General features: G+C 39.6%; 1 protein-coding gene across 10 annotated transcripts in view; it reads left to right on the plus strand.

The window, feature by feature from the left end:
* The window catches only part of LRRC8D (leucine rich repeat containing 8 VRAC subunit D), a 123,275-nt gene extending 97,316 nt beyond the window's left edge, over window positions 1-25,959 (plus strand). For 9 of the 10 annotated variants that reach the window (XM_066268621.1, XM_066268618.1, XM_066268612.1 and 6 more), the window contains one exon: window positions 23,018-25,959. In XM_066268621.1, coding sequence (XP_066124718.1) covers window positions 23,020-25,596 — 2,577 coding nt within the window. In that variant the 5' untranslated portion in view covers window positions 23,018-23,019 and the 3' untranslated portion in view covers window positions 25,597-25,959. Of the gene's footprint in view, window positions 1-21,011; window positions 21,164-23,017 lie in introns of all 10 variants that reach the window. The other variant, XM_066268619.1, reaches the window with a different exon arrangement.
* The last annotated feature ends 239 nt before the right edge of the window (window positions 25,960-26,198 follow it).

Here is a 26,198-nt window from a genome sequence, read left to right on the forward strand (position 1 = left end):
CTTTGCTGCTCATTGTACTCCAGCCTGTCCAAGGCTCTTCTGTAGATCTGTGGGGGCTCATGTAAAAAGGGGTAGGTCTGGTGGAGACCAGGACTCTGGATTTGTAATCTGTACCCCAGCTCTTCGTGAGTGAGGTATCACTTTAGAAGAAACACAAAAGAGTGGGTAACTCAAGCTCCTCCAGACAAACCTGTCAGCGTTTGCTCATGCAGAGAGGCTGTTGTGATCTGTCATGTTCAGAACCCAAAGGGTCCCAAACGGCTTCTTGGCCATCCTTCAGGTGCCAGGCTTCCTGTCTTCTACTGTGTCTCTATGTGCAGGTGCCAGCAGCCTTCACTCCCTTTTGTTCCTGTCAGGGATGTGCACGAACAAGAAAATAAATATCAAGGATCAGACAAGTTCTACATGAAATTTTGTTTTGGAACATGAAAGCTAAACACTTTCAGGCCAAAAGACATACCTTTTCCATGCCCTGGCCTAATGTAACCTCGTTCTTACCGTACACCACCCTTGAAAAATTTTTGTTAGCCTTTCCTAACTTTTTGTCTTTTGCTTATCTTCAAGTGTTTTGATCTTTTCCAGCTCTGAATCATTCTCTACTCTTCTGAGATCATTTTTTTTCTCTTGAGCAGTTGAATCATTAAAAATAAGCATGACACAGATTTATGACCATAATAGAGAGGAAGACTGAGGGAGGAAAAAATGGGCAGGCTCTACAAGGAAGGTCATGAGATGTTCAAGCATCAACGGATCTTGGAGACCTTCAAGTCCAAGAGTATATTTTATTCTATAGACTATATAACTCACACGACTTAAAATGTAGTAAACTTGTATTATTCATTAACATCATACGTTGCCCTGTTTCTAAATTTCAAAATCTTTATGGGAGGGAACCTTGGTATAACTCCAGGATGTGGCCTTAGGGCCCAAACAAAAGAGGTACCAAATGGATGCTTGATAGACTCGTTCAAAGGATTTAGTCTATAAATATTGGTTGCATATTTTTTGTATACCAGGCAATTAGACTCTAGCTTTTAGATGACAGATATACAAAGATCAATAAAGGCACAATCTCTTCTCTGGAATAGTTTACAGTCTGATGAGTAAACAAATAATTACACCCTAATGAACTGTGAATAAAGTAGTGTGAGGACTCAGCTACTCTGAGCAGCTTGGGAAGGGGACAAGAGGCAGATAGGTGGCTTTCTTTAAAGCGTAAACAAGGTAGGGCAAAAGTAGGTTTACAGTTGTTCATGTGGAAAATAATGCAATAATAATAATACAAGAACAAGCTCTGTTTGCATATTCACAACAATAAACCTACTCTTGCTCCATCCTATTATTTGAATTTAGATTTTAAGTGTGAACTGAATCTTAGAGTTTTACATCAGGAAAGCAGACACTGTCTAATACAGCCGTCTCCTTTTACAGATAAGACATGTGAGACCTAGAGATTTTAATTGCCATTGCTAGAGTCCAAAATTAATCAATGTCAGAACTAGAGGTCTACCAGAACTTTTACTATTTCTTATAGAAATAGAACTTTGGGTACCCAAAGAAATAATTGTTTTGGGAAAATGAGAGTGATTCTGAATATGGTTTTTCCTGATGTTTTTAGAGCCATGTTTATCATAAAGCTGTCTTTGAAGGGTTGATTAACTCTTAGATTCTCTTTTTTTGAGCCTAAAGTAACAGCTTTTCTGGTACATGGACTAGCTACTTTATTTTGATATTTTATTACAAAAACAGTAAAAGACAGGCAGTCTGGAAACTTGATAATTGGAATAGTTGGAGATAGAGATCATTACACCAAATACACCGGAAGGTCACACAATATAATCAGACTAATAAAAAAAAAGGGTAAAAGAATCTCTATCTGTTTTCTGAGCATAGCTCTTAATGCATAAGAGCATAAATGGCACTAAATTATTTGAATGTTGAACTATATCTTAAATAAACCTTTTTAAATAAAATTACTAAAATATTTTTATACTTTTTGTTTTAATTAATTCTGATTGCAAAGATTGGTTAGATGAAAGAGTTGTCTTTTGATCTTACAGGGTACCTAAATTTTCTGTTCTTGTAAAATTTATTTCAAAATTTTTGACTATATGTTCACAAAGCACTTATAGGTTTATTTTATCAGATCATTTGCAATTCCTGATTAGTAAAATTAAGTAGACTAATCTAATATGCTAATCAAGAAACATTTGAATCAGTGGTAGTCAACCTGGTCCCTACTGCCCACTAGTGGGTGTTCCAGCTTTCATGGTGGATGGTAGCGGAGCAACCAAAGTATAAATAAAAAGATAGATTTAACTATAGTAAGTTGTTTTATAAAGATTTATTTTGCCAAACTTAGCGAAAATCCGACATAAAGTACTTGGTAAGTAATTATTATTATATGCTTTAACTTGCTATAACTCTGCTTTATAAATTTTATAAAGTTACTTCCCTACTTTATAAATCACCATTACTGTGAAACTGGTGGGTGGTTAGAAAATTTAACTACTAACAGAGATACAAAAGTGGGCGCTAGATATAAAAAGGTTGACTACCCCTGATTTGAATGCTTTTCTTCTATTTCTCTAAAATGATTACCTGGACAACCTGTAAAACTCTGTGTGTTTGTGTGTGTTTAGTTTTCCTTCCTGGTATATCAGATTTTAGCTCTGTGACTTTATGAGGATATTGCCTAACATTTCTGAGATTTATTTTTTCTTTTACTTGTAAGATTAGGGAAATAATTTACTTCAGGGATTTGTACCAAATAAATGACATAGCCTTGTAAAAATTCTCTCCCAATGTGCCTGGTACATTCTTGAATCACAGTAAACTATAGCTCGAATTATTTTGCTGCTTTCCTATAAAGCATTAAGAGTAGTCACAAGGAAAACTTGTTTGTTATTGAGAAAAAGTACCCCATTCTTTCCAGAACATAATAAGAGTATGGCCAATATCCTGCCTTTTTATTCTTTTAGGGTTCTAGTGAACAGTTTTTGCAGTTGCGGGTTTTAATGATTAACTCTGAGACCTGAACCTGAGCATTATTGACTAAGATATAAACCACAGGCCCAAGAATCAGTAAGTATTGATGTTAGTTGAGAGCCACTGAATGAATGGTGTTTAATGTATTAAATATTAAATGCAGAATCTTGGGGTAATTTAGTGAGCATTGCTAACACTGCCAATTAAAACATACAGTTTGATTTACTGAAGTTGACTTTTACCTGAATATAATCTGTGGCACCTGACAGTTGCTATAAGCAATGATAAAATGCTGTTAACAGTCCAAGTAATTTACTAAAATTCTGTATGACTCCAAAGCATAAAATGAAAATGACTTTGTTAATTTAAATGCTTATATTTTCTCCTGAGTGACTAAATTTTCATCTTTAACATTACCTTGAATGCTTAAATTTTAAGTACTATAAATTGTTTTAAATAAAAAACTAAAATAGAAATTTTGTGAGAATATGAGCATCTCTCCCCCTTCATTTTTCTGCTCTTCTGTAATTTTCAAGTATTATTCAAAACTTCCACTTTAAAGGCCTAGGATTTTCTAAAATAGAAACATTTTTATTCTATTGCCTTAAACCTATATTGCCTGTGTTATCGTATCTTCCACTGAAAATGAGTTTTTAAATTATACTTAGTATATTACATTTTCCAAAATTTTGCTGAAGTGTATTTCTGAAGCAGACAACCTACATTTCATCATTTTCCATACATTTTTAAAGAGTAGAAATTGTGGAATGAGACCAAATCAGAAACTTCTAGGCTTAAGAAAATATTTTTAGAAAAGCAATCCAAAAATTCCCATTATTACACTTCCACAAATCACAAAATCAGCCTTTATTTTGTGATAAGAGCTGTTCTAAGTGCTTGTATATAATAACTCATGTAGTCCTCACAAAAAACCCTAGAAGGTAGGTCGTGACATTATTATTATTACTATTATGTTACTGTTAGTACTGCTGCTGCTATCACCACCACCACCACAATTTCATAGAAAGATCAAGAAACTTGCCTACCAACACAGCTAGTAACTGGTAGAGTCAAGAGTTTAATCCAGGCAGTTTGCCTCTAGGATCTGCTTACATAATTACAACACAGAAGGCTCACTTGTAGACCCAGCTTCCAGAAACATCCATAGACTTACAAGTAGGATTATTAGTATCTGAATAATAGTATGAAAAGTCTTTAGAGTTTTCTAGCACTTTAAGATATCTAGATTATTTTAAATGGTTTGCTGGCTATGGATAGATGTGTACAAGGAGTTGTGCTGTGTATTGATCTTGCCGACAGTCTCCCTAAGCCTTTTTCTCTGAGTTTTAGTCTCTAGAGGAATGTTGATAAATATGTATTCTAATTTCCTTTTTCCCCCAGTTTACAAATGAGAGGAATTCTTCCATGAGTCCCCCGAGTGAGTCATTTCCTGCTTTGTGATCCCACGGCACTTTGTTCATACCCTATATTTTAAGTAAATACTTTTTCGTAATTAATCTGTTTATATGTCACTTCTTTCCATCCCCCACCCTTGCCTTGCCTCCAGATGAGCTCTTCAAGAGGTAGAACCAGGTCTAATTTATTTTTGTCTCCCACCAGCTTGGTGACAAATGGATGAATCATACTGCCTGGAGAGGTTCAGGGACTTGCCCAGATTAGCAGATGTGAAATGTGAACAGCTTTTCTAACTCCCAGTCTACAACTTACCACTCACGTGCTGCCAGGATGTTTTCAAAAATGATTTGGATGTTTGCTAAGGACTCAGGACAAATTTTCATATTATGTTCCTCTAAACTAGTTTATTTATAAAATGACACTAATAATAGTGTTGATGATGAAGATGGTGATGCTGGTGCCACCATCACCAGCTATGCTACTGCGTCAATTTGAGGATGAATCAAAATGGTGCTGTTTGTGAAAGCTTTGGAACTGGTGAAACCCCTTTTACAAGGACATATAGTGCCGTTTACTCTGGTCTGTTATTAATGTGTGATGTACAAGTATTCTCATGTTCAGTATCTGTTTATTATGCCCCTGTGAAATAGATGGTCTCATAGCCATGACACAGATGAGAGAACTGAGGCTGAAAGAGCTATAATCACAGGTGGCTGAAAGAAGCCTGATCTCTTTCCTCTTTCCAACACAGCCACCAGAATGAGGCTGCAAAGTCCCTTGGGTGTGTCATCATGCTCCTGAATCCTGAAGTCTCCGGAGTGACCCCAGGAGAAAGCCTGCAGGAGAGTTGAGAGCTAGGCTCCTCTAACAGCAGGGCAGTTATATATGTGTATTTAAATTCTTGTCAGATTTTTCATTTTATCACAATGCAATGTCTGGACACAGAAAGCTTTATAAGATAAAGTGAGCAATTTCATTTTGAAGTGGCCAGTCAGCATTGTAACCATCAGCAACAGCACGTGGATCATGTGGGTCTGGGCAGGAGGAGGCTCACCCTTCCATTGCTATTGTCTTGATGGGGAGTTCCTTACTATAACTCTCAGAGGAAGTGAAGGATGATAAATCCAGCTGCTGCTTCCTGTTTCTATAATTCTGAGATTTACTTTTTTGTAAAGGGTAGAATGCTTTATTTTTAAACCAGTGGAAAATACCCTCAACCTGATCCTTATTAGTATTTCCTTAAAAAATAGATGTACTCCTTTGGGCTTTAAATGGTGTGTGTGTGTGTGTGTGAGAGAGAGAGAGAGAGAGAGAGAGAGAGAGAGAGAAAGGGAGGGGGGAATTCCCATGATGCTGCCTGGGATAGGTCACTGTTTTTCACCAATGACAGAAAGAAAACCAATTCAAGCTAATTGAATTGGTCAGGAAGCGCTATAAGAGATGGATGACTGTCTCTGAGAGGAGGCCTGTAATTTATATCAGTGGAATTACTATCTCAGTTATGCTTCTTGTGCAATTCAGGGCTGCTTTTTCTTCTGTTTGTCATTGTGCTATTAGTGAATAAAATCCTGTGTCATTTAAGCAACATACTGTCTCCTCACATGCCTCAGTTTATGGAAGGTAGTCATGAGGTGCAGATTACTAGGATGCAGCTTAGTGGGTTTGATTGTATAACCAATGGCTCCATAATTAAAAATAATAGAAATGTTTTCTTAATGCCAATTATTTCCATTGCTAATTTAAGACAGAGAGAATGTGTATGAAAGTGCCAGTGGTGCTTTTCAGAATCACTACAGGAAATGTATCTGGCTAAGAACTGTGAGTGTAGTAAATGTAGTTCATCTCCTCACTGAGCAAGAATCTTAGCACTGATCTAAGCCCCTTAGCCCCTTCTTTAATGTTACTAAAATCATAGCTGTGGCAGGACTGTGTTCACAATGGGGAATCTGTGCATATTGTGTACTTAGGAACTGGCTGCCCCGGGTTATTAACTCTTTATGAAGTGCAGTTATAGTTTATAATAAAGGAATTCAGAATAAAAATGAAATTTTCTTAATTGAAATTTAAAGAAGAGCTTAGACTGAATATTTGGTCTGGCTTCGTTAGCAGCTCCTTCTGAAGATAAGTAAAACTGTGAGACTATAACTCTCATGGGAGGGAGCCTGTTCTAGCACACTTGATGTTATAGAATCATCCAGTTCTAATCTCAGCTATGCCATTTCCTTGTTGCAACAGTTTCTTGGCTAAAAAAACATGAAGTTGATACTTCTTTTTTTTGTCTCTCAGCAGTTTGTAAGGATCAGATTAGTTGGAATCCGGACAAGTGCTTTTAAAAACTGAGATGATGATAAAGGCGTTAGGTAACACTATTATTAAATGGCAGTCGGGTTGTAAATTGTGATTTCACTTTTTAGACTTTGCTCCTGTGTCCTGAGGCAGCCTTTGAACACCAAGGCGTACTTCACTTAAAGGCTCCTTCTAATAATTTGTAAAGTTTGTGTGTAGGGCGGGTGGATTTAATTTAATTTGAACTAATCATTAATTTAAAGTAAGCTGAAGAGGGCACATACGGGCTTGGTGGGTCAGTCAAATCTGGATTTGAATCTTGATCTCCCGTGTTTTGACTGAATGATCTTGGTCAAACACGTACTTCCTCAATTATTGTCTCAGTAAAATTAGAACAGTAATGCCACTGCTCAGGGAGGATGTGACAATTTAATGAGCTCAAGCATGTGAGTGCTTGTACACTCACTAAGGAGTCATTTTCCTCCCGTCTTCTCCTGTACATTTGCCATGGTCTCAGTGTTGAAGGATGAGAGGCAGTCTGAGATTACCACATGAAGACACCAGCAACACACACTACCTCCCCTCTCTACCTCGTCTTTTCCCCTCCCTGCTATGCCAAGGAAATGAGAAATAAATTAAGCTGCTTTAGGTCACCAACACTTTCCTTAGGAATAATTAACATTTCTTTTCCCACCTTCCTCTCTGCATAGTCTCACTTGAGTTCTTTTAATGCCTGACCTTCAAGGGAGTTTTTTTGGGGGTGAGAAAGCCTAATGAAGTTTGAGGTACTGGAACATAGGCAGTGCTGCTCACTCACATGTCCATGTGCTGTGTTTTCTTTTCAAAGTTATATGAGTTGTGGAGTTATTTTTGCAAGGCACCTTTTTTTTTTCATTTAGACTTTCCTAAAAAGGACACTTTAAAGTTTTATGACTGGATAAGTACTATGGTGGTTAGCAAGGTTAATATTTACCAGCTTACTGAAGGGAAAAGCAAGATTTTTTTTTATCTTGGTACCTATATTTAGTTAAAACTGCATGCTGTATACTTGACTTAGAACTCCTAGTAGAAATGTGTTTGCTGAAAATGATTTAATTTTATGCTCAAAATAAGAAACAGTATATGAAAAAATCTTTATCACCTGCTGTTTCCAACTTCTACCTCCCCTCTCTTTTCCCATCCTGAAAAAATACAGCCTGCCATCACACTTGCCTCTCCTTGCTGTTGCTTCTTTTTCTCCCCAGCCAGGTTTCAAGACGCGAATGTTCTCCTTGCCACTTAGTCTTTGCCCACAGTGAGCCACACTTCTTCATTCAGTGTTTGGGCTGACATCTCAAGTGACTCAACTGCAGCTACTGTGCTCCTTAACTTTCCTGCCTTGCTTGTGATACTGTTACCACTCTCTTCTTTAAGTGTCTGCCTCCCTTGGTTTCCAGGACAGAGTTCTCTTTCTCCTCCTCTGACCGTTTTTTCTCCCTATCCTTTGCTGACTCCTTTTCTTCTTCTTCCTGTTCCCTTGGTGTTAGAGGTTCCCCAGGATTCTTGACCTTTTTCTCTGTAGTTTTCTCCTTGAGTAATCTCACCTTCCATATCCTGACTAGTCATAAATGTGTCATTCCATCCTAGACCCTTCTTAATTCCACTGACAACTAGACATCTTTACTTAAATTTGTCACACCTTTTCCAGCTCTTCAAGCTGAAAAACTGAATTTACACGGAAGTCATCTTGATTAATGTAACCTTCTCATTCATTTCCTTTCCTCCAGTCTTTCTTCTTGCCAGTCCCTCTTCTATATTCTGGATAGAACTCTTTCCAAACTGGAGCACTGAATCCATTGCCCTCATTGCCCCCCTTATTCAAATCATTCAGGGGTTCCGTATTACCCCTTTCTTAACTGGATCCGAGAGTGCTGCACTTTTTCTGAGCCCTACTCCTGGAAAATTGCCCACCCTCTTGTGTTCTGGGAAACCAGAAAGTAGTATCTTGCTTTCATATTTTTTGAGATAAAACCCATCTCCATCCTTCCTGATGCCCAGAAAACGCTCAGATGACTCCTTGCCTCTGTGAAACTCCAGACCCCTTTCTTGTCTTTGAGACAGCCCTCAGAATGAATTTTCTCCCTACTTGTCACAGCCTGAAGCAAATCATCTCCTTAATTGTCAGCTGTATTTTGTCTCTCACAGATGTGTTACCATTTACATTTTTATAGTTATTATTTTATGTATACTTATATTACTAATAATATAAGAATGTTATTCTAATAATAAATTATAGTGTATTATTTATAAATAACTGTTTTGATTATTATTTGTTCATATAAGATATATATTTTATATTTTCCATTATTAAATCCTCAGTAGTTATAAAAATTCTTGCATTATAGATAAGGATTGACAGAATGAGTCTATCCAAATCTTTAACAGGCTTTTGTATTAGTTTCAGATGCACAGCATAGTGGTTGGACAGTCTTTAAAAAGTATGCCTCTTGATATTTCAAGTACCCACCTGGCACCACACGTAGTTACGACAGTATTGCTGGCTGCATTTCCTATGCTGTACTTTATATCCAAGTGACTATTTTGTAACTATCAATCTGGACTTCTCAATCTCTGTACCTTTTTCACCCAGTCCCCCAATGTCCCACCCTTCTAGCAGCCGTTAGTCTATTTTCTGTATCTATGAGTCTATTTCAGTTTTGTTCATTTATATTGTTCTTTAGAATCTACATCATTATGGTCTCAGTCTTTCTCTGAATGAAAGAGGCATTTGTTAGTTCAAAATTTCATTAATTATATACCAGTTACACTGCTATAACAGAGACCCAAATAAAATGTCTTCTCATATAACCGTCCGGAGGGAGCACCCTGAACTGGCAGGCCTCACATCTAGTTTCTAAGATTGTACCTGCTTCCCCATTTCAGCCAGCAGGAAAAAGAGAAAAGGAAAGCCAAATCAAGTACCTGGTCTTAACAGAAGTTACCGGGAATGAGCAGTCACTTTTCACATCCTGTTGTCCCAGCTTAGTTACTTGGCCATACCTGGCTGCAAGTGAGGCTGGGAGATGCTATCTCTTAACTGGGCCACAGGGCTCCCATCTCAGTTGGGTAAGGATGGTAGCAAGGGTCTGTTACCAAAAAGTATAAAGGTAGAATGGTTTCTAGAGGAAACTAAGTAGTCTTTATCACAGGAACAAAAAAACTTTTTTGATTAAAAAGTCATGCTGGGAGAAAATGAGTGATTTATTTTTAAACCCATCTGGACTTACTCTGGAAGGTTCCAGGAGTTGCCATATGCAGGTAATAGGTCCCAACACCTCTTTTTATTTTTTTTTCTTCCAGAAAGTATGCCATCCAGGGTTAAGAACATACAAATGGAAAAGACCATTTGTAGCTCTTATCTTCCAACTAATTTATTTGTGGTAAAAATTGGTGACCACCACATACATGAGCATATCTACAGACTAATGCTTGTAGCGTGGAATTTTCCTCTATGCTCTTTTTTGTCATTTATATTTTCACAGTCAGTACAACATTTGGTATCATTTTGTCTCTATCTTCAAAACATCTTCTGAAAGATAACATTGGCCTACTTCCCTCTCTGAGGGGAATTCTCATTTATTTCCTGCCATATTGTATTCTTCACTCTCCGATGTGTAAGTATCTCTTTTAATGTGTTGCATAATTTGGGTCAGTTCCTTCGCTGGTGTGCCCTGGCATACCTGTAGCAGAATAGAACAAGTTTGCTCGGCCCACAGCAGCCGTGATAAGGAAAATGGAGGCCCAGATTTCCTCAGCTAGTGATGTGAGACATTTGTGTTCCCACTACAGATGAATTGGTAAGACGTAGACAGGGGTTGAAAACACAGGCAGGCTAATTCCTTGAGTCACGTTCTTATCTATCTTACGCTGTCTACTTCTTAAGAATTAAAATTCTATTTTAGATTACTAGCTCTATAAAAAGAGACTCTAGGTTATTTTTGCATAAATTATGGCATTTTTTTATTAAAAAATTTGTTTTGAGAGAGCGAGAGAGGCAGGAAGGGAGAGCTAGAGGGAGGAGAGAGATGAGAAGCATCAACTTCTAGTTGCTTCACTTTAGTTGTTCATTGATTGCCTCTCATACATGTCTCGACCCGGGGTTGGGGGGTGCTCAAGCCGAGCAAGGAACGCCTTGATCAAGCCAGCAACCTTTGGATCATGTTCAGTGATCCCATGCTCAAGCTAGCAACCCTGTGCTCAAGCTAGAGACCTTGGGTTTCAAATTGGGGACTTGAGGGTTTTAGGTCAACACTCTATTCACTTTGCTACCACTAGTCAGGCTGATTATGCCATTTCTTAATTATCTTTGTACAGGTTTAAAATACTTGGTTTTGTTTTCATACTATTACCCCTTATATCTTTGCTACCCCACTGCTTGGCTATTACTCAGAAAATGTAAGTTCATTTTAATATTAGCCTATAAAGAAAATAGAGTAAAGAATGAAACTGTGCTGTGTTTCCATATCTTCTCTAAAAGGTACAGTGCTTTTTTGTTTATGTTTTTCTACTCATTTTTATTTTAGTTTATCCCAGAAAACAGGTTTTATTAGCATAACTATCATGGACTTTGTAGAATTCTTATGGTTCATATGCTGCTGTTTTACAATGCAACACATTATTAAGTATGCACTCTTGAAACAGATGAAGACAACTATTTTTGGTTTTAAAAGTGTGCTTTGCTCTCAAAGTATTGTAAAAAGTCATTAATCATCTGTATGTTGGTATCACTAAAGTAATGTTTTTCAAACTATGTGTATAGATTTCCTACCCAAGTATATGAGGGCTTATAGATATAATCTGCCTACTTTTAAAAGGGATTTTTTTTTTAATGACTCAGGGACAGGTGTGTTGGGGGGGGAGTATTTGGAGGGCTTATTAAAAAATTTAGTTCCACTGAAACCATGTAAATGGATATAGAAACACAAGGACATGGTACAGTGAAGTACAGAATTAAAGGGAATCTGAGAGTCATCTCCGACACCTCTCTCTTCGTCACCTTCCCCATGCAGTCCATTAAGTCCTGTTGTGTTTCTTTGGCCTATTGGCTCATAAATACATTCACTTTACTCACCCCTTCTCCACCACTCACAGCCCTGTCTTTACTTCCATCCTTCGCCCAGAGTAATGCAATCAATAGCTATTTTCCTAATCCCACATCTTCCCTCACTAACCTTACACAGGGCCCATAGTGATCTTTTAAGAGACAAATAGGATTTTCAGCCACCTCCCATCTCAGCTAAAAACACATCAATGGCTTCCCACTGCCCTTAGTTTGAGGACATCATAAACTTTCACATGGCTTGCAGGACCCTGCGTCACCTCCTACCACACAGTCCTCTCACTCCCTGAGCCTTCTCAGTCCCTCCCATGTTCTCTGTTTGCTCTCTTTCTCCCTTTCACCCTCGCACACCCTCTGTTCCTCTCTTCCTCGCTCTTCCTGTCCCTCTCCCTCTCCACAGAGTCTTTAGACATTCTGGTCCTGCCTACCCCTGCATTCTTCACACCTCACTTTGGTCATGGCTTCCTCCCTGATCTAGCTGACTGGAGGAAATCCCTATTACCCGCCTTCAAAATACCATGCAAGCAGGGGAATGTCTGGGATTTCTGGAGTCCAAAATTAGAGACCTGCTTAAGAAAAGGAACACAAAGTTAGAGATAAAAGTAGGTGCAGGGCCAAAAGGGGCCTTTAAAACAGAGGGGTCCTGAAGCTGAATCTCTCTTCTCAGTTGACCATGTTACAGGGTAAGTTAATGAACGGTTCTCCTCTCTACACAATGTACTCTGTAAGAAAGGAAATGTCTCAATTTGCTCACCAGGTTTTCTCCAGGAATTTGCATCATGATAACCCTTGATTATATATATACACACACACACACACACACACACACAGTACTATGGATGAAGGGATGAGTTAGTGAATAATTAATGAAGACTCAGGCTAAGGGTTAATGCTTATAATGTTTGTATAAAATTTAGCTGAATATGTTGGAAACCAAAATAAGTGGAGAACATTTTGATTCCATGGCTCTTTATAATAGGATGTGACAAAAGACAAACTTCTCTTAGTATCGAGTGGTCAAGAAGAGTTTTCATCAGGGTTGTTATGTATATAAAATGGCTCATTCAGCACAATGAATAATAACAGCAGCTGACTTTTATTGAACACTTATCAGGTTCTGGGCACTTGCTCAATACTTGGGTACGGTATTCTGATTTACATGTTCACTGACTCCAGTAAACTGCACACACAGCCAGATCCGGTCAGAACTCCAATGCCTGTGTGAAAGGGCAGGAAACGCCATGAGGACAAGGTGGAGGAAGGCCTGCGGCTCTGGCAGCTTCACTGTGGCAGGGAGTCTGCCTTTCTGGCTCCTTCCTCCCTGGCCTGTTCCACCACCTGGCTAGGTGCTGTATTTCTCCACTAGGAATCTTATCTTCTGGTGAGGGTGTGTCAAACTTCCTTTGTCATTTTATTTTCCTGCAAAATGTTTAACTATTAGCCAAACTACTTGCAGGTGGTCTACCAGAATGAGTTACCTTCAGAATAATCTATTAAAAAGAGTTGTATAGTATTGTCCATCAGGCCATTGAGGAAGGCCTGTCAGAACTGATCATTTTGACTTTGGCATAATTAATAATGACCTTATATGTCACTGTAATTAGTAGTGACAGTATTTAGGTCTAAAGTTCAGTGCCTTCCAAGGCCTCTCCTAGAATGCTGTTATAGGTCTGCATGACTTACTCTAATACAGATTTTTATTAAATGCTTGTCCTGTGCCAAGTCCTGGGATATACAAACAAAAGAAATTCTCCATTTAGATTAGGAATGTAGACGCAGGTGGAGGGAAAAAGGGAGACAGGTGGAACTCAGTACAAGGGTTGGGAGCAAACATTGTCTAACTGTACTCATTTTTAGCCCTACAGCTAGGGTCTCCTAACTGCCAGGTAGACTTAATAAATATGCCACCTATCCAAGGTATAGTGTATCAGTATCTGAGTATCTCTTACTCTCTTTAGGAACTTTTTTGAGGGTAAGGTGAGCACCAGGGCAAGGTACTTAACTCAGGTGCTTTCTAGCAGTCTTCACAAACCGAAAATGAGGACCAGGGGGCTCTCAGTGGTCCGTATGTGGAGCAGATATCCATGGGTTTCTGTTCCAAAGGTATTTGGAAGAAAATGAAACAACTTCCCTTCCCAGGACCAAGGGAAGTTGCTTAGGGTGCCAGGGAACTCCATCCTGGTTCACTTTCCAGACATGTGCCAGTCATACCATAGAGCAGTGGTTCTCAAAATGTGCGCCAGGGTGCACTGGTGCACCCTAGAAGATTTCCAGGTGCACCCTGTGGTATTCCAGAGAAATATGTGCCTGTTGGGGACTAAAAAAACCAACAGGGTTTTTTGAATTTAGATTTTGGGGGACAGAGCTGTGGGGCTGTAAGCTGACAGTCTGCCCAACCCCCCATCTCACTTGCCTATTTATCTCACAAAAGGCTGTTAAGCTGTGGTGCTGGATTGTTTACACTACCCCCCCATGTTTCCCGGAAAGACTAGAGGCAAGTTTCTTCTATCCTTTGTTTGGTGTAAAGTTAAGATGATATGTATGGTGGGGGTTTCCTGTACTCAACACAATTAGGAGTAAAAAGAAAGGAATTCTTCAATGTATTGATGAGGAAATGAGAGTTTGCCTTTCAAATATATGCCCAAACATTGAAGAAATCGCTAGGACATATCAGGCTCATGTTTCTCATAAACACAAGAATGAAAAAACTTAACACATTCGCACTGGGACCTGCCGAATTTACTAAATCTTACTAAGAATGTATCTATTGTGTGTGTGTGTGTGTGTGTGTGTGTGTTTGTGTATAACTTTTGACTTTTTTAACCCCCTTTTTTACGAATTCTAAAAAGTATAACTCAAAAAATGTAACAAAAATGTTTTTTAATGTCAGAATTAGTTTAACTTTGACGTATTTATTTTAATTACCATAAAAGCACGCTTGAACTTGATTTTTTTTTCTTTAATATTTGACTTAATTATCACAAAGTTTCATTGTCATTGGACATTTATTTCAGGATTACTTCTGTGAACATAGTGCTACAAGCTAGTTTAAAATTTAAGAAATTGGCCTAATTATCATCAAAGACTTATTAAGATGGCTTGCTTTTCTCCTTGATAATTCTTTTTCTGCATTTAGAATTCAGCAAACATCTTGAGGAACTTACTTTGTGTCAGAGCCTGAACAGGGTGTTTTCAGTATATGACCCTCTAAGATAAGTAGGTATTGGCAGCATTTTATAGATGAGGCATGCATACTCAGGATAAGGAAAATGCTAAAAGAATTTTTTCTAGAATCAGTTCAATGTAATCATAACACCATGCAATCATTTTAAAAATATTTAATTTTCTAAATAAAATTATTTTAAAAAACAATAAAAACCTATTTGAACTTAGCATGTAGTCTAGCATGATTATCTACAATTAGGCTTTGACCCTCTCTAGTTTCACTCTATTTCTGTTGAAAAGGCAGTTTAGGCAGTAAAATAAAGATTGAAGCCTAGCTTTTAAATTTTAACAGCTTTATTGAAATTTATATATCAAAAAAGTATACAATTTTATGGGTTTTTTAGTATATTCATGGGGTTGACCAACAATCATAGCTTATAATTTTGAACTTGGTTGTTGGTTATTGTTTTTTTCCATTAATAATGGCCTACTTTCAGATAAGAAAACAATTATATATCATAAAAGAACCTAGATTCAATCTCTGTGACTTTCTGATTCATCTTTGTCCAGCCAAAGTCCAGTAACTTCCTCCTTTCAGTTCTCGTACAAAAGGCTTCCCCATCTTCCTTGGGAAATATTTGCGTACTGGAGTTTTAAGCTGGTTTTCATATACGCTGTAGACAGAGAAGCCTTGGAGTGTTAGATCTACTGCCTTATAGTGTAATTAGTTAAGTTCTTTGCAACAGGCATACTGTAAAGGAGAACCCAAAGAATGTCTGCAAATAGTACTTACTAAATGTGCCTTCTTCAGTTTAACAAAATAGAAAGAGATCCTGATAGCCATTTACAGTCATTCTGAGTCCTGATTCACTACAGAGATCCAATTTCAAGATACAGGATTTGGAAAACTAAATGCTGATCTCCTCTCTCCTTGACTTTCATGTTAGAAAGTCACTTGAGGATCATGATGTACTTAATATAGTACATTATATGGATATATATTTATGTTCTTTGTGCTCACACACATACACATTATATGAAAGCAACTTTTATTTTCCAAGTGCTACTGCATCTTTAATTCAGCTAATGGTTGAAACACTCCCTGGGAGGTAGAAACATTTTACCCAGGTTTTAAAGGGTTGAATACAGTGTGTCCGTAAAGTCATGGTGCACTTTTGACTGGTCACAGGAAAGCAACAAAAGAGGATAGAAATGTGAAATCTGCACCAAATAAAAGGAAAACTCTCCCAGTTTCATACCTATTCAATGCAGTTTGATGTGGGCTCACGCACAGATTTTTTAGGGCTCCTTAGGTAGCTATCCTGTATAGCCTCTACAGACTCGTCATTGACTGATGGCCTACCAAAACAGGGTTTCTCCACCAAACTGCCGGTTTCCTTCAACTGCTTATCCCACCGAGTAATGTTATTCCTATGTGGTGGCGCTTCGTTATAAACGCGCTGATATTCACGTTGCACTTTGGTCACGGATTCGAATTTAGCGAATGGCAGAACACACTGAACTTTCCTCTGTACTGTTCACATCTCGACTGGCATGGCCGTGGGCTACTCCACTGTATACACGGTGTTAAGTCATCATCTGCGCATGTGCACATGCTGCCACATCATCCTACAGAAACTGGGAGGGTTTTCCTTTTATTTGGTGATTTCACATTTCTATCATCTTTTGTTGCTTTCCTATGACCGGTCAAAAGTGCACCATGACTTTACGGACACACTGTAGTATAACAGACACATTAATGGAAGTTCCATGTTAGAGATAAGAGCTTGTCAGTGGTGACATTGCAGCAAAGTACTGGTTTCCTGCCTTAGGGCCCAGGACTTCCTTAAGATTGCAAGTAAGCCTGACCTGTGGTGGCACAGTGGATAAAGCGTCAACCTGGAATGCTGAGGTTGCCGGTTCAAAACCCTGGGCCTGCCCGGTCAAGGCATATATGGAGGTTGATGCTTCCTGCCCCCCCCTTTCTTTCTCTCTCTCTTCTCTAAAATGAATAAATAAAATTTTGGGGAAAAAAAAAAAGACTGCAGGTAAATTCCATGCCTCAGTTTCTACTTCTTGCCGTACGTACTCATAAAATGTGATATCTGTGCAAAGACACTCTCCACTAACGTAATGGGATAACATTAGAATTATGCATAGTTTCTATAACACATAATTTCTTTCCTGTCTCTGTGCCTTTGCACTTGCTGTTTTTTCTGCCAAAATTATATTCCTTACCCTCCCTACCACCCCATGATGGTCCCCTCCTTCCAGTCTAGGCTTAAAAACCATCTGTCTCTGAAACCTCTCAGTTACCAAATGCAGACGTGAGTTTGCCCTGTCCTGTGCCTCTCCTATACTTTTTATTAACCAGGTCAGAGCAACTTTCTTATTATATTGTAATAACACACTTCATGGTGCCGCACTCATGGTTTTCTTGAATTCTGAGTGAATGTCATGAAGGGTTGCCCTAGGGAAGGTATGATTATATAACTTTATCCTTTGTGTCCTCAAAGCTAAGGACTAACTGAGAAGGTCCCTCCTTCAACAGCCAACCCTTAGCCAACAGCACAGCCATTGGATGACAGCATGACAGAGAAAAAGATTTGGAGATAAAAGATTCTGTTAGCTCTCTGATAATTAGCTTAGGGAGATCATTTAAGCTGTTTGTGCCTCAGGTGTCCTCATACTATTGGGCAATAGCAATGCCTTACTCAGTTATTGTGGGAATCATTTGAGCTATTTTATAGAACAGTAATTTGCAGACATGAGAAGTAAAGAAGAGACACAGTGTAGTCTGGTAGAAAGAACATGTCATTTGGTCTTAGATGAGATTTTAAGTCCAGTCTTCGCCACCAATTATTTGACTTCTACAACTTAACTACTGTGAGCCTATTTCTTTATCTGTCAAGGGAAAAGAATAACACTCTGGCCGCTTCAACTGTTTTGAAGGTTAGCTGGAATTCAGGCAGCGTTCCACTTGTGTTCCATCTGAATATGTTCAGCTGTTACCAGCCGGAGCTGTAGTACGTTGTATGTGCATAGCTTTGCGTGCTCTTTTCTGGGACAGATTCAATCCTATGTACTCCAGGGCTAGGGCAGTCCTCTCTTCTTGGGCCAGGGAGATAGACAGCAAGGGAGAAGCCAACGGAGGAAGGCCACAGGCTCCCCTGACCAGTGACCCAGCCAGCCTGGGCGGGCCTGGAGATGGGTGAGGCAAAACCTCAGTCTAGTGTCACAGCACATTCCTAGGACAGCTGTTTCTGCTGCAGCTTCTTTTACTGTTTCTTTTTGAACTTTTATTGGTGTTAAAGCATACATACCAAAAAAAGCACATAGCCTAAGTATTCAGATCATGTTTTATAAAGTGAACACACCCAGTCATTCACGGTCATTGCTCCCTTATATTCCATCTTGTGAATATTCCACATTTCTTTTTTCTGCTGTTGATGAGCATTTAGATAGCTTCCAGTTTAGGGCCGTGGCAAATAGTGCTGCTATTGAATGTTCGTGTACATGTCTTTTGATGAGGATATATATTTCTCGTGGGTATATACTTAGCAGTGGAATTGCTGAGTCATAGAGTGTGCATATGTTCGGTTTTAGTAGATATTAACCTAAAAGTTTCCCAGTATGGTTACAGCAATTCACACTCCTATCTACGGCGTTTAAGAGTTGTGATTGTCCCACAGTATTACCAGCACTTGGTATTTTCTGTCCTTTTAATTTTAGGAATGCTGGTGGATTTTATAATATTGTGTGGTATCTTGAAAATAGAAACATACCCCCCAAAAAACCTGAAACCCTAAACTTATATACATTTGTTTTCAGAAATATACTCTGTAGAAAAGCAGGGGATTATATCAGATGTAAAACTTCTTTTATAGTGGTTGGTATATAAAGGGAAGATGATAAATGACAGCTGCCTTTATAACCATTATTACCATCACTATCACTAAATCCCTTCTCTGTTTTTTGGGAGAAAGTAGGACATGGTGTATACCAAGGCAGATGTGACATCGTCTCTGCTCACCAGGAGCTCAGGATCTTGAGGAAGAGACCAGCACTGGAAACATTATTACATTGTACGATAGGAGCTTGGAGAAGGAAGTAGTGCTTGAGTTGGAGCTTAAAGAAGAAGAGTTTCCCAGAAAGAAAAAAGGGATTGGGCCGGAGGAGATGGAGGACATGAGCCCTGGTGGAGCATGCGGAGCCAACAGCGTGTTGGAGAGGAGGATCCTGTCTCAGGCTGCAGTCTTCAGCAGCTGGGCTCTGTTGTCCAACTTTCGTCACTCTTGCTGTGTTCTCTGCTCCTACCTTTTACCTCTTCTTTCCTCCTCTGGGAAAGAGATTGGTGTCCTCCTCTCTCTCCTGGAAACAAAGCCTGCCTGAGTATGAAATGTGTGAAAACCACCACCTAAGCTTTCAAAGCGCAGAATATCACTGGTTACAAGGATCCCACAGTTTCTCTACAGTGGGGTCCTGTAGCTAGTTACTTTTTTTTTTTTTTTTTTTTTTGCATTTTTCTGAAGCTAGAAACAGGGAGAGACAGTCAGACAGACTCCCGCATGCGCCCGACCGGGATCCACCCGGCACACCCACCAGGGGCGACGCTCTGTCCACCAGGGGGCGATGCTCTGCCCATCCTGGGCGTCGCCATGTTGCGACCCTCCTGGGTGTCGCCATGTTGCAACCAGAGCCACTCTAGCGCCTGGGGCAGAGGCCACAGAGCCATCCCCAGCGCCCGGGCCATCTTTGCTCCAATGGAGCCCTGGCTGCGGGAGGGGAAGAGAGAGACAGAGAGGAAGGCGCGGCGGAGGGGTGGAGAAGCAAATGGGCGCTTCTCCTATGTGCCCTGGCCGGGAATCGAACCCCGGTCCTCCGCACGCTAGGCCGACGCTCTACCGCTGAGCCAACCGGCCAGGGCCACTAGTTACTTTGATGCTGAGGCCTAGCTTGAAATTTTTATTCTTGTGTGGACCCAGGTTTCTTTGTGGTGACAATTAAGTTTAAGAAAATGCTCTTCTGGCCTCCTGGCCTGTGGTGGCGCAGTGGATAAAGCGTCAACCTGGATCACTGAGGTCACTGGTTCGAAACCCTGGGCTTGCCCAGTCAAGGCACATATGGAGTTGATGCTTTCTGCTCCTCCTCCCTTCTGCTCTCTTCTCTAAAGTTAATAAATAAAGTCTTATAAAATTAAAAAAAAAAGAAAGAAAGAAAATGCTCTTCTGCCCAGTACCATATGGAGACCCTTAATAAATGTTCTTGAGGGATTTTGATGATGATGATGATGATGATGATGCTAAAGAGAATTGTCAGGAGCTCTTACATTTTTCTCATTGAGTGTGTTAGGCATTGCTACAGAGCAGTAAGGAAGATGCACACAAGGTCCCTGTCCTCGCTGAATTGATAATGGCTGTGATGAGTAGAGGTACAGAGTCCTATGGGAGCATGGCAGAGAAGCACCTCACCCAGACGAGGGGTCAGGGAGGACCTGTGGGAGAAGGCGGCAGAAACCTGATAGCCCTGGAGGCGTGTGGGGAAGAAGTATTCAGGTAGAAGAAGCAGTGTGTAGGAGGAGCTAAGTACAAGGAAGAATGGCTGGTTGGAGAAGCAAGGAAATTATCAGCCTAGAGCACAGAGAATCTGGAGAGTTAAGGAGCTTTCACCGAAGGACCAGCCGCAGGGTGTAAGATGGATTGGAGAAGGTCGAGACCAGAGGCACAGAAACCAGTTTTAATAATCAAGGCTTAAAAGACAAGAAACCAACATTCTCAGTACGGTGACTTTCAAAATTCCCTGTTCCCTCAGCCTCCATCCCTAGACATCCTGGCTTCTCTAGAGCTCAATTAGCTATTTGAAGAGTGAAGAAAAATCCTATTAGAAAGAAATGTTATATGTAAAAAAAAAATTTTTTTTTCTATCATCCATACTGACAGACCTTTAAAATCGGGGTCCCTGGTGTGACCAAACCTGTGTGAGATGTGTTCTCCAGTTTTTGTACATGAAGCAAGAATCACTGTCACCTCTGACTGGGTGCTGTGTTTTGTGCTTCTAGGTAGGGACTGACAAGCTCACGTGGCTCATGGTTGAACTGTTTCTCATTTAATTCGGCCTACTGTGCATTCCAATAGCCTTGCTTCCTGCTTAAATTTCCAAGCCACTAACAAACAAGATTCCTGTGGGGATGTTATCTGCCACTTTACGGAGGTACAACTATTTCCTTTTCTTTTTCCTATTTCCTTAGTAATTTTTTTACAAAGACTGGGTACCAGGCATTTTATACATAAGCCCTAAAGTCTGGAATGAAATTTCTAGCAATGCTTGTAAAATGTAATTACAACTCAGTAGTTTAGCTGTGTTTGGAGTTCTTGGGCTTGTGTTTACTTGATTTACATGAGTGTTTCACTTTTTAAAAAAACTACCATGTGAGAATTTATTTTATAATGAAATAGGTATTTATTGTCTTTTATTAAGAACTGCTGTGCACCTGCTCTGTACAGTACTAGTTGTGTAGGACAATTTCCGAAAAAGTAAGACATGATCCCTGCTTTCAGAAACTTAATCTAAAACAGAACAAGGAAAATAGAAGGACTAATGCCACCGCTCTTCATTTTGTCATTCCAGGAGAGACACTAGTAATCATAATACAATTTCCCACTGAAGCCACAGTCAGCCTCAGAATTCTTTTCTACATGGCACTCGGGGCAGCTTTTACATATAGAAATAAAAGTTTATTTTACATCCTTTATTAAAAAATAAATGCATTCCCAGATCTTTGTGTATTTTATTTGCATTTTATCTTTTTGGTTTTTACTAGTTTTATAAATTATTTTATATGTGACTATTGGAAGCTGAGAACTTCCTGAGAAAGCAGATTGTGGTAATGTTGTTTTTCAAGAAGTTGACATTTCCCAATATAAGATGATTAAGTTTGTGTCCCACTCATGATTACAGAAGGCCATTCCCATTACTTGCCACTATAAACGTGTTTTTCTTGGTTGCTTCCAGAATGACTGTCCTTGTACAGTATTATTTGTATAACTAGTTTCAGGACTGTGACAGTGCCCACGTTTTTTAATGTCCTGGCACCAGAATTCTCTTCACTGCTGCTGGGTCATTGACTTTGGCAGAGATCAGAGGTCTCATTAATCCTGACTTAGTGCCATCACTGATAATTGTGTGCCCACCAGTGTCTTTGGCCCTCTTCTCATTCCATGTGTTTCCCATTGGTGCTACACCAAGGGCCAGAGTTTCAGAGAGAGAGAGAGAGAGAGAGAGAGAGAGAGAGATGTAAATCACAAGTATATAGATTAAGATTTCTCTTACACTCTAGACCCTTAATTTCAACCATCTATGGGATGTTTCCACCAGGGCAGTAAGAGCTAACATAAAGAGCTAACAAATACTTGTGGCCAGAGGTTGTGCTTAGATCTTTACAATCATGTTGTAACTTAAGCTTCCCCCAAACCCTTAGAAGTTAACCCCTTGGTACAGATGAAAAATATAATGCTTAGGAAATCACACCATTTGTAAGTGGTAGGTCTGGGACTGGTACACAGTCTATCCAGAGTTTAATGGTATACGCAGACTCTAATTTTGGCTTGTACAGAATAGAAGTCATTCCTTCCCTCCACCTCAAAACTTGAGTCTCAACCTTAAATCAGTCCCGTCTACCTACTGTAGATACCATCCTGTTCTCATATGCTTTTTCAAGGTCTAGTAAGTTGCAGGTCTTCCAATTTTGTCTTCTAAAAAACAGCTCTCAAATTTCTACTCCCTGCTTTACTCTTAACCATCATAGACCTTGTGCAGACAATCATTTCTTCCCTAGAAGGCGGTCTATCTCCACTCCCCTGCTTTTTGGTCTTCTCTTTGGCTAGGGGAAAAGGGCTACTACAACAAACCACTATTTCCTAAATAGTGTTCTTTTTAGTTTATTTTCTACTATACCTATCTTGGATAAAAGCATGAGAAAACTTTAGTTTTGAGCAATTAATGAGTTTTTCTTACTTAGTACTTCCGCTTGCATCTTTATAATTGTGTCTTTTGTTTGTTTTCTAGGAATGTTTACCCTTGCGGAAGTTGCTTCACTTAATGACATTCAGCCAACTTACCGAATCCTGAAGCCATGGTGGGACGTGTTTATGGATTACCTGGCCGTCGTTATGTTGATGGTAGCTATCTTTGCAGGAACCATGCAACTTACCAAAGATCAGGTGGTCTGCTTGCCAGTGTTGCCATCTCCTGTAAATTCAAAGGCACACACACCACCAGGAAGTGCCGACGTTACCACCAGTGTCCCGAAGATGGAAGCAGCCACTGAACAAGATCAACATGGGCAGGCGACAAATGGCATTTCCTTTGACACATCTGCTGTGACACCTGACATACCTCTCAGAGCCACATATCCTCACCCAGATTCCACAGTTCCAAATCAGGAGGCAAAGAAAGAGAAGAAAGATCCAACAGGCCGGAAAACAAACCTGGATTTTCAGCAATATGTATTTATTAATCAGATGTGTTACCATCTGGCCCTTCCATGGTATTCTAAGTACTTTCCATACCTTGCTCTTATACATACTATTATTCTCATGGTCAGTAGCAACTTTTGGTTTAAATATCCCAAAACATGCTCAAAAGTAGAACATTTTGTTTCAATATTAGGAAAGTGCTTTGAATCCCCTTGGACTACGAAAGCATTGTCTGAGACAGCGTGTGAAGACTCGGAAGAAAACAAGCAGAGGATAACAGGTGCACAGACTCTACCAAAGCATGTGTCTACCAGCAGTGATGAAGGAAGCCCCAGCGCCAGTACTCCGATGATCAACAAAACCGGCTTCAAATTCTCAGCTGAGAAGCCCGTGATCGAAGTCCCCAGCATGACCATCCTAGATAAAAAAGACGGAGAACAGGCCAAAGCCTTGTTTGAGAAAGTGAGGAAATTCCGTGCCCACGTGGAAGACAGTGACTTGATCTATAAACTCTATGTGGTCCAAACAGTTATCAAAACTGCCAAGTTCATTTTTATTCTCGGCTACACTGCAAACTTTGTTAACGCAATCAGCTTTGAACATGTCTGCAAGCCAAAAGTTGAGCACCTGACTGGTTATGAAGTGTTTGAGTGCACCCACAACATGGCTTATATGCTGAAAAAGCTTCTCATCAGTTACATATCCATTATTTGTGTTTATGGTTTTATCTGCCTCTACACTCTCTTCTGGTTATTCAGGATACCCTTGAAGGAATATTCTTTTGAAAAAGTCAGAGAAGAGAGCAGTTTCAGCGACATTCCAGATGTCAAGAATGATTTTGCGTTCCTTCTACACATGGTAGACCAATACGACCAGCTATATTCCAAGCGTTTTGGTGTGTTCCTGTCAGAAGTCAGTGAAAATAAACTTAGGGAAATTAGTTTGAACCACGAGTGGACATTTGAAAAGCTTAGGCAGCATGTGTCCCGCAATGCCCAGGACAAGCAGGAGCTCCATCTGTTTATGCTGTCGGGTGTGCCCGATGCAGTCTTTGACCTCACAGACCTGGATGTGCTAAAACTTGAACTGATTCCAGAAGCTAAAATTCCTGCGAAGATTTCTCAAATGACTAATCTCCAAGAGCTTCACCTCTGCCACTGCCCTGCTAAAGTCGAACAGACTGCTTTTAGCTTTCTCCGGGATCACTTGAGATGCCTTCACGTGAAGTTCACCGATGTGGCTGAAATTCCAGCCTGGGTCTATTTGCTCAAAAACCTTCGAGAGTTGTACTTGATAGGCAATTTGAACTCTGAAAACAATAAGATGATAGGACTTGAATCTCTCCGAGAATTGCGGCACCTTAAGATTCTCCACGTGAAGAGCAATTTGACCAAAGTTCCCTCCAACATTACAGATGTGGCTCCACATCTTACAAAGTTAGTCATTCATAATGACGGCACTAAACTCTTGGTACTGAACAGCCTTAAGAAAATGATGAATGTCGCAGAGCTCGAACTCCAGAACTGTGAGCTAGAGAGAATTCCACATGCAATTTTCAGCCTCTCTAATTTACAGGAACTGGATTTAAAATCAAATAACATACGCACAATTGAAGAAATCATCAGTTTCCAGCATTTAAAACGACTGACTTGTTTAAAATTATGGCATAACAAAATTGTTACCATTCCTCCCTCCATTACCCATGTCAAAAACTTGGAGTCACTTTATTTCTCCAACAACAAGCTCGAATCCTTACCAGTGGCAGTGTTTAGTTTACAGAAACTCAGATGCTTAGATGTAAGCTACAACAACATTTCAATGATTCCAATAGAAATAGGGTTGCTTCAGAACCTACAGCATTTGCATATCACCGGGAACAAAGTGGACATTCTGCCAAAACAGTTGTTTAAATGCGTTAAGTTGAGGACTTTGAATCTGGGGCAGAACTGCGTCTCCTCCCTCCCAGACAGAATTGGTCAGCTCTCCCAGCTCACCCAGCTGGAGCTGAAGGGCAACTGCTTGGACCGCCTGCCAGCCCAGCTGGGCCAGTGTCGCCTGCTCAAGAAGAGTGGGCTTGTTGTGGAAGATCACCTTTTTGACACCCTGCCACTCGAAGTCAAAGAAGCATTGAATCAAGACATAAATGTTCCCTTTGCAAATGGGATTTAAACTGAGATAATACATGCACATTCATGTGCAGGAACAACTTCCTAGATTGCAAATGCTCACATACAAGTTACTGCAAAATAATGCGTTTTAGGAGTAGACACATCTTTAAAAATAAAACACAGAGAGGATGCATAGAAAGAAGGCTAATAGAAGACATAACTGAATGTCCAATGTTGGTAGTGTTTTAAGTCGTTCATTTCCAGATCTTTTCTTTTTTTCTTCTGGGGAAAGGGAAGCAAAAATTATAATCACTAATATTGGTTTCTTTTTAAATTGTTTGTAACTTGGATGCTGCCGCTACTGAATGTTTACAAATTGCTTGCCTGCTAAAGTAAATGATTAAATTGACATTTTCTTACTATATCACCTTTTTTGAGGTGTCTTGATTTACTTTGCTTAATTGGTGGAATATCATTTTAACTCAAACCACTAAAGACACTTCAGGTCCAAACTTGTAAATTCAGATTTACTGAAATATTGATTTATTTCCTGTTTTAATTTAAAGCACCTCAAATAAGCACGTCTTATAATATTTAGCTGGTACTACTGCTTCTGAGAATCCTATTTTACAGATTTGACACTCTTTAAAGTCTGGAATGCAG

Source organism: Saccopteryx bilineata, chromosome 3, assembly GCF_036850765.1.
Source record: "Saccopteryx bilineata isolate mSacBil1 chromosome 3, mSacBil1_pri_phased_curated, whole genome shotgun sequence".
Taxonomy (NCBI): domain Eukaryota; kingdom Metazoa; phylum Chordata; class Mammalia; order Chiroptera; family Emballonuridae; genus Saccopteryx; species Saccopteryx bilineata.